Genomic DNA, 9,200 nt, shown 5'->3' with positions numbered 1-9,200 from the left:
CCCTCTACCAACTCCCAACAACTTCCCCCAATACCCTGCAACATCACCCTGTACTAACACCTTCACACAGATCCACACACTATCACCCCTGCATGGATCCGATTAAACCTCAAAACCTTAACACAATGCCCTGTACCAACACCCTGATACAGTCACTTCTCCACAGGTCTTACCAACCTTGCAACACACTGCACAAATACATTGCCCAAGCACCCTCTAACATCCACAAATAATTATCCGTCCACAGTTAGATATTAACCATCACACCCATTCCCAGCACATGTAATACAGTCAACCCTTCACAGGCTCCCCTCACACCCCAACACCCTAAAGCAAACCATAACTCCCACACACACCCTCCATCAACCATTACACCGTGAACTCTGCACGACTGGTTAATCTGCTGAGTGCCAACAGTTTCTGCTCCATCAGAGGTGAGGTTGAAACCTCAGCATTTATTCGTATTGAAACACAGAATTAAATCATCTTCCAAAGCTCATCAGCAGTCAGTGATTTCATCTCCAATTCAACAGTAAAGGGAATGTTTCCTCAGCCTTCAGATGAGAGGCCAGCAAGTTGTTAATTTACCACACAATCTTTTCTACTGTCATCTCAGTTGGAATTCCCTGGAACACTCATCTGCCAATAGACATCACCCATCACTGGCCACCCCCTTCTCCCCATCCACATCCCATTAGCTGCCGGGGTTGGAGGTAAACCTACGGGGCTCCAGAACATTCCAGGGGACTGCCTGCTGCTCGGGCATTGATTGCCGACGTCCAGGGTGTCCTGAGTCTTGATCAGTCTGTGCCCAGCCTCCTGTCCCTTCATGCTGCATGGGATGGGGGCCACACCCATCCAACTTGTTGCTCCCCCATGGATCTCCATCACAGAAAGGGCCCAAATTCTGCCCTGCATCGCCCTGGAACACAGAGAGCAGGGGTCAGGACAGCAGAGATGGGCTGAAGGGTGTAACCCCATCTAACGGCCCTGTCACAATCCCTGGAGTTGTGGGAGTCCCCAGACCAGGTACCTGCACCCCACTGGGCCAAGTGAAAAAGTACAGAGGGAGTGGATGTATTGGTTAAATCTTCCAAACAACCCCAATGATCATTGAAAGAATCCTGCAAGCTCTCCACATGGCACCAGGATTCAACAACAGCATGTAATTACTGGCTATTCTCTCCCACATCCATTGCTGGAAATATCACAATCAATGTATAAGGGAGGGATGCATGGAAAAAGGTAAGGAAGAGATGTGTTTGTGAAGGGGGTGTCACACCAGAGGAATGGAGAGAAAAAGGATAGGAAGAAATGGGTTTGTGAAGGGGAAGTCATGCCCGGAGGGATGGAGGAGAGTTTCCTTCAGAGTGGGTGAAGGGACCCAGTACATAAAATCATTGAGCACCACAGCACAGAAACAGGCTGTTCAGCCCATCTAGTCCCTGTTGTTCTGGTTTTCTGCCAGTCACATTTACTTGTACTCGGACTATAGCCCTCCATATGTCTCTCATCCATGTACTTATCCAAACTTCCCTTAAATGTTACAATTTAAAATGTTATTGTATATCTTTTTTCCTGCAAATTCTTGCAAGAAAATGAATCTCAAGATAGTATATGATAACATATCTATACTTCAATAGCAAATTTATTTGAACTTTGAAATTTCAGGGTAGGGCAGTAGATATGGTCTATATGAACTTCAGTAAGGCCTTTGATAAGTTTCTACATGGTAGGCTGCTGTGAAAAGTTTGATCTCATGCAACTCTGGAAGAGTTGGCTAACTGGATACATGGTTGACTTGATGGTGGGGAGCAGATGATGATAGTGGAAGGTTGGTTCTTGGACTAGAGGCCTGTAATTAGTGTTGTTCCCAGGAGTGCTGTTGGTCCATTGTTGCTTGTTTCTATAGCAACAATTTGGAAGAATATATAGGGCATGGTTGGCAAGTTTGGAAATGATACTGAGATAACTGGTGTCTTCAACAATGAAGCAGTTTATCACAAATTACAGGTGGATCTTGATCAGCTAGGTCAGTGGGCTGCAGATAGCAAATAGAGTTGAATTCAGATCACAGCAACGTCTTACATTTTAAGGAGACAAATGAGAATACGGCAATTCCCTAGGGAGTGTTGTAGAATAGAAGGACCTTGGAGTACTAGTATGTGGTTTCATGAAAGGATGATGAAGAATTCTTTTGGCTCGCTGGCCCTCATCAGTCACAGTATTGAGTATAATCATTGCATGTTTTGTTGCCATTATCTAAAATGTTGGTGAGGCCAAATTTGGAATGCTATATTCAATTTCATTCCCCCCTACTGTAGGAAAGATGTCATAAACCTGGAAAGCTTGCAAGGAGGGTCTACAAGGATGCTGTCAGTTAGGACTGAGTTTTAGGGAGAGGTTGAATGGGTTGGGTCTTTAATTAATGGAGCACAGGAGAGCTAGAGGTGATCTTGTGGAGGTGTATAAAATCATGAAAGGCATAGATAGGGTGAATGCACAGATTTCTTTTCCCAGGGTAGGCAACTCAAGAACTAGAGGTCATTCATAAGTTTAAGGTGAGAAGGGAGAGATTTAACATGAAGTTGAGGCAGCCTATTTTACTTAAGCATAAAGGATGGTGTATGCAGAATAAACTGCCAGAGGAAGTGGTTGAGGCAGGTACAATAACAGCTTTGAAAAGACGGCTGGACAGGTACACAAATGGGAAAGAGTTAGAAAGTTATGGACCAAACAAGGCAAATGGGACTGGCTTGCCTTAGCATTGGTTGGCATGAACCAGTTGGGCCAAGGAGCTTCTTTCTGTGCTGTGTAACTCTATGACTAGATGTTCATCAGGTTTTATGCATCTTCTCATACAAAGACAACCATTTTATCCCACTTTCCCCTCTGATCCTTCTCCCAAGCTTATTTCCCTGGACTGTGACCTTTGCTGAGTGAAAGAGATCCTTCAAATTGACTCCATCTCACCCACCTCATCATTTTATACATCTCAGCCTTGCCAAAGCCTCATCATCTACAGTTTTCCAGTCCTGCAGCATCCTGTAAATCCCCTCTGCACCGTCTCTAGTGCAATTGTATCTCTTCAGGAATGTGGAGACCAGAATTGTCCCAAATGCTCTAGCTGTGGTATTGTACACAGTTCCAGCACACCTCCCTGTTCTCTGTCTGGCCTTGCTGACTCATCAACACCTGCTTTTCTAAACTAATCCTGTCCCTCAGTATCTTGGAATAAATCTCTTCAGGTTCTGGAGTTATTCACCATAATGTTTTCCAGAACAGTGTACGACTCCTCCTCCTGATCATTAACATGCCTAGAATATCAACGTCCCCGTACCTCATCTTACTCTTACCCAGTGGTGAATACCACTGCCAAGTACACACTGAGGCCCTCATTCACAATCTCAGTTCAGACCTAACAGACAAATGTACAGACCTTTTCCCTCGCTCCCCCAGATTCCACCCGAGGGGTAAATCATAGCAGACAACAAATACACCAGCCCACATGTCTCTGGGATATGAGAGAAAGCTGGAACACCTGGTGGAAACTCACACAGTTACAGGGAGAATGAGACTGACATTCCCCAACATTCACACCAATCCAGTACCCTCAGTGGTGGTTGGGAGGTCCCACACCAGAACTTTGCAGAGTGACCCACTTGAATGAGTGACTCTGTAGCTGTCGGTGAGCCCTGAGAGCAGCCAATCGACATGGGGCTGTAGGTCAGACCTAGAGAAGAGGTAATGTATATTCAGGCTTTTGTATCTTCTGCCCAGTGGGAGTGAGGAGAAAGTAGAATGTCTGGTGTCGGTGGGGACTCTGATTGTGCTGTCTGCTTTGTTGAGGCAGCGAGGTGTAGACAGAGTCCATGGAGGCGAGGCCGGTTTCTATGACTTGCTATGTCGACAACTCTCTGCACGTTCTTGTAATGACGTGCCCAGAAGTTGCCATAACAAGCCATGATCCATCCAGACAGGATGCTCCCTAAGGTGCTTTGATAAAAATTGACGAGAATCAAGATGGACTACTGAATTCCTTTAATTTCCTGAGGAAGTGGAGGCATTGGTGAGCTTTCTTCCCTGTAGCAACTACATGTTGGATTGGTAATTTCATCTACAAACTTGCAGATGCAGTTAGAGTAGAACCTGGCCTTGCAGTTATGAGTGTAAAGAGACTAGAGTAGGAGGCTGAGGATACAACCTTGAGTCACCAGTCTTAAGAATAATCTTGGCTGAGGGTTCAGAAGTCAGAATGGGGCAAGGAATCATTCCCTGGAGGAGCTGGAGCCTGCGGTTGATGTTAGTCCATTAGGTCTGGTTGGGAGTGGACACTGACTGGGGGCCGGAATGAGGAGTGACCACTGGTCGGGTGCAGATGTCCGGCAGCAGGTAGGAGGTTGGTCCAACCCAGAAACTGAAGATGTTGGAGAAAGGTCCTATGAGGCGCAAGGGTCATCATCACTCTGGAGGAGAGATTAGACACTCCAAAGGGGAGAGCCATCATTCTGCGGGAGAGACAATAAGCCTGTCACACTGAGGATATCAGTCCGAGGTATAATCCTCACTGTTGCCACAGTTCTAGCTGCTAATACCTCAGGATGCTGGTCAGGGTTGGCCAACGTGGGCCCTTCACGTCCGAGAGAACCCGACGCAGTCCCAGAGCAGAAGGAGCAAGACCTTTAGAGTTGGAACAGAAGTGCCAGACCTTGCCTGACATCTGCTGGTGTCATGTCCTCATTGTTCCCTCTGACTCTGCTGTCAAAGAGACCCCCAGCCCCCCCATCTCCCTGGGGCTTCAGATTCTTTACTGACTCCTCTTGCCTGAGCTGCAGTGTGATAGCGGTCAGTGTCAGCACCCCTTTCTGCGTCAGATCTCCCCACCTGTGCTGCCGGTGTGGCCACTTTCTCTCTGTGATTCACTTCCCTGGATGATGAGGAAGTTGTTATGTGAGGCTGGTAGGGAAAGTGTGAAGATCCAAGGGAGTGGGTGAGAGATCTGTGAGAGGAGGGTGGGAGACTGTATGGGTTGGGGGTGTGCGGGAGAACTGTTGGAGGCTTACTCATCAGGCCCATCCCCAATTACAACATCCTCCTCAGGGACAGGTCTCCACTCCCGTGGTCATTCACCCCCAACACTCGACAACAAGGCAGAGGAAAACAAGTTTCAGGTATGAGCCGGCCCGTGCACTTTGGACCCGCTCTGTACCAGGCAGGACAGGCCAGTGAGTGGCTCCGAACAGACTGAGCGCAGCAACTTATGGTCAGTCCTCAGCAAGCAACCTGTACGTATTCTGGGGTGATGGGGACAGGTCTCACAGTGTTCCCGGGGTGAAGATGGGTACGTGGTCAAAATAGTGTCCCCACAACAATGTGCTATGTGATGGGGAAGGGGAGAAAGGGAGGACAGAACTCTCCCTGGGACAGACCATCTGAGAGACTGTGTGTGGTGCACAGCCGTCAGTGAGAGTGCGTGTGAGAGGGTGAGAAGCCCATTCCCCCCATCCTACGTGAGTGTGTGTGTGTGTGAGAGAGAGTGACCCATTCTCCTCAGGTGAGGGGCCCAGTCCCCCAGTGAGAATCTGTGTGCATATATGAGTGAGAGAAAGACCAGTTTTGCCCCAGTGAGAGTCAGTCCTTAGGAGGGTACACTCTCTCGGTTTCATCTCAGGACAGCATTTGTGCAGAATTATAAATATGAAGGGTCACCTCAGTAGGGCAAAATTATAGAACTCCAATAGTCAGCAGGAACTTGTGGAGCAGATGTGTCAAGAAATTGCACGTGCTGTGAGAACAGAAGGATTTCCAAACAATAGGGGCACCTCCTAAGAAAGGAGCATTACTGGATCACTCTTAGCAGAGGAGGCGGGTCAGGTACCTGAAGAGACAGTTGGAGAGAACTTTGTGTCTATGAGTTTGAATATAGTTATGGAGAAAGATAAATCAGGTCCACAGGTTGAAGCCCTAAACTGGACCAGAGCCAACTTTGAGGGCATTATGCAGGATCTCGCTGGGGTCAAAGGACTGACTCTGCAACTGAGGCAAAGGAACAGTGTGACGGATATTCAATTTCCAAGGCTGGTGGGGGGCCTTTTTGAAAGGGTCAGCTTCCTAACAAAGCAGCTGACACATAGAGATCAAAGAGTTGTTTCTGAGTAAGTTAAACTTCTAACCTATATTCTTTGTTCAGCTTCTTGTCATAATTGGAAGCCAGTTTTCAGTTGTTAATGTAAATGGCAAGCAATAATCAAAAGGCCAGCTTTGCAAACAAACAGCACTGTCGATGGAGCACAGACTGCTGGGCCACAGCACCAGGCTGATGCTCAAGTGGTGCAGTGTAAAATAATGGAGTTGTATTAATTGGGCCTGTATTAAACCAGACAACACTGGCTACGTTATTTAAACTTAGAACATAAAACAATACAGCACAGGACCTGGCCCTTCAGCCCACAATGTCATGCTGAAGCTTCAAAAAGTAAATGAAGAACCCCCAAAAACTAATCCCTCCTGCCTATATAATGTCCATATCCCTCCATCTTCCTTGCATCCATGTGCCAATCTTTAAGATCTCTTAAAGGCCTCTAATGTTTTGGATCCTACCACCATTCCAGACATGTAATACTCTGAGTAAAAAACTTACGCCTCACATCCCCCTCTCACCTTCAATCTCTGGTAATAGGCATTTCTACCCTGGGAAAATACACTCCCTGTCTACTTTATCCATGCCTCTCATAATCCTTTCGACCATCTATCAGTTCTCCTCTCAGTCTCCACTGCTCCAAAGAAAACAACCCAAGTTTATCAAGCCTCTCATGATAGCACATGAACTCTAAACCAGGCAGCATCCTAGTAAACCTCTTCTGCATCTTCTCCAATGTCTCAACATCCTTCTTATAGTGGAGCAACCAGAACTGTATGCCATACTCCAGGTGTGACCTAACCAGAGTTTTATAAAGTTGCAACATAACCTCTTCACATTTGAACTCAATGCCACAACTATTAAAAGCAAGCGTTCCATAAGCCATCTTAACCACCCTATCGACCTGTGTAGCCACTTTCATGGAGCTAAGAACTTCAAGCCCAAGGTCTCTCTGCTCAGCAAAATTGTTAAGGATCTTGCCCTTAACAGTATACTTTCTCCTTCCAGTTCGTCCTACTGAGGTGCAACACCTCATATTTATTGGGGTTAAATTTCATTCGCCATTTCTCTGCCTATATTTGCAACAGATCTAAATCACATTGTATTCCTTTCCCTGTCTTCTACACTATCCACAATTCCACCAATCTTGATATCAACTGCAAACTTACAAACTACTCATCTACATTTTCATCCACGGTATTTATATATGTCACAAACAGTAGAGGTCTCAGCACAGATCCATGTAGAAAACCACTAAATACAGACATCCAGCTTGAATCAGTCTCTTCAACCAACACCTCTGTTATCTACATGCAAGCCAGTTGTGAATCCAAACAGCCAGTTCACCATGGATTCCATTCATCTTAATCTTCGGGATTAGCCTCCCATGAGGGATTTTGTCGAGCTTCTTACTAAAATCCATATTGACAATATCCACAGCCATCTCGTCTCTTGCCTCCTTCAATAACCTGGGGTAAATCCATCAGTCCCTGGGGACATCAACCTTAATACTCATTAGGAGACCCAACCCTTCCTCCTTCTTGACCTCTAAACACCCTAAAGTATTTACACACTCAGCACTGATCTCCTGGTCCTCCATATCCTTTTCTATCATAAGTACTAAAGCAAAGTATTCATTGAGTCCCTCACTCACATTCAAGCAACTGTTCCCCTCTTCATCCTTGAATTCTCCTACCCACTCCCTAGTTACCCTCTTGCTCTTGTATAGAATGCCTTGGGAGTCACCTTTATCCCACTTGTCAAAGAATTTTCATGGTCCCTCTATGCTTTCCTGATTCCCCACTTTTTTTTTGGCTTCTTTATAATCCACATGTGCTTCCTTTTACCCTAATTTCCAAAGCTTTACATTCTTTTCCTTTTTCTTCTTGAATAAATTCATTATCCCTCTGGACATCCAAGGTTCTCTAATGTTTCCATCCATGCCCTTCCTTCTAACAGGAACATACATTTCCTGTCCTCTGAGCAATTGATATTCCTTCTACCAAAGCGCATGACTTCCCTGCACTATATTCCACTTCTTTGCCCACTCTCCCAATCTGTCCAATTCCTCCCGCAGACTCCCAGCATCCACAACACGACCTGTCCCTCCAGCTATCTCCATACCTTCTGCAAACTTGGCCATAAAGCTGTCAATTCCATCATTCAAATCCTTATAATGTGATAAGAATCAGTCCCAATACCGACCCCTGCAGAATATCACTTGTAACTGTTAGCCAGAATGGACCCCCTTTCCCTCCTGCCAGTCAGCCAATCTTCTATCCATGTTAATACCTTTCCTGGGGTCCTTATCTTGTTAACACGTGCAGTACTTGTCAAAGGTCTTTGAAATTCAAAGTAAGCAATATCCACTCACTCTCCTTTGTCTATCCCGCCTATTATTTCCTCAAAGAATTCCAACAGATTTCTCAGGCAAGATTTTCCCCGATGCTGACTTTGACCTATTTTATCATGTGTCTCCAAGTACCCCAAAACCTCATCCTTTGTAATTGACTCCAACATCTTCCCAACCACTGAAGACTAATTGGCCTATAATTTCCTTTCTTCAGCCCCTGCCTTCTTAAAGAATGGAATGACATTTGCAATTTTTCAATCTTCGGGAACCATTCCAGAATCTAGTTGTTCTTGAAAGATTATTACTAATGCCTCCACAATTTCCTCAGCAACATTTTCCTGACTCCAAGGGTATATTCCATCTGGTTAGGTGATTTATCTATCTCCGACCTTTAAATTTCCTGAGCACCTTCTCCTCAGTAACAGCAACTCCTCTGACTTCTCCCACCCCCCACCCCCACCGACACTCTCGAATTGCTGGCAAACTGCTAGTGTCTTCCACCATGAAGACTCATGCAAAATAATTATTATAGTGGTCTGGCATTACCTTATCCCCCATTACTACCTCTCCAGTGTCATTTTCCAGTACAATATCCTCACTCGCATCTTTTAATTTTTATGGATCTGTAAAAGCTTTTGTGATCCACTTTTATATTATTGACTACCTTGCCTTCATATTTCATCTTTTCTCTGCTTACAGTATGGTTTT

At 45.6% G+C, this 9,200-nt stretch overlaps 1 protein-coding gene across 5 annotated transcripts in view; it reads right to left on the bottom strand.

The window, feature by feature from the left end:
* Positions 1 to 9,200, bottom strand: part of LOC132398709 (potassium voltage-gated channel subfamily H member 2-like) — a 197,862-nt gene that overhangs the window by 14,990 nt on the left and 173,672 nt on the right. For 4 of the 5 annotated variants that reach the window (XM_059978535.1, XM_059978525.1, XM_059978580.1 and 1 more), the window contains one exon: positions 724 to 922. The exons of the other annotated variant lie outside the window; for it this stretch is intronic. In XM_059978535.1, coding sequence (XP_059834518.1) covers positions 724 to 922 — 199 coding nt within the window. The remainder of the gene's footprint in view (positions 1 to 723; positions 923 to 9,200) is intronic. 5 annotated transcript variants of the gene reach the window in all.

This window comes from Hypanus sabinus, chromosome 1, assembly GCF_030144855.1.
Source record: "Hypanus sabinus isolate sHypSab1 chromosome 1, sHypSab1.hap1, whole genome shotgun sequence".
Lineage (NCBI taxonomy): Eukaryota > Metazoa > Chordata > Chondrichthyes > Myliobatiformes > Dasyatidae > Hypanus > Hypanus sabinus.
Note: the sequence above shows the minus strand (reverse complement) of the source record. Positions and strands in the feature narration are given on the sequence as shown.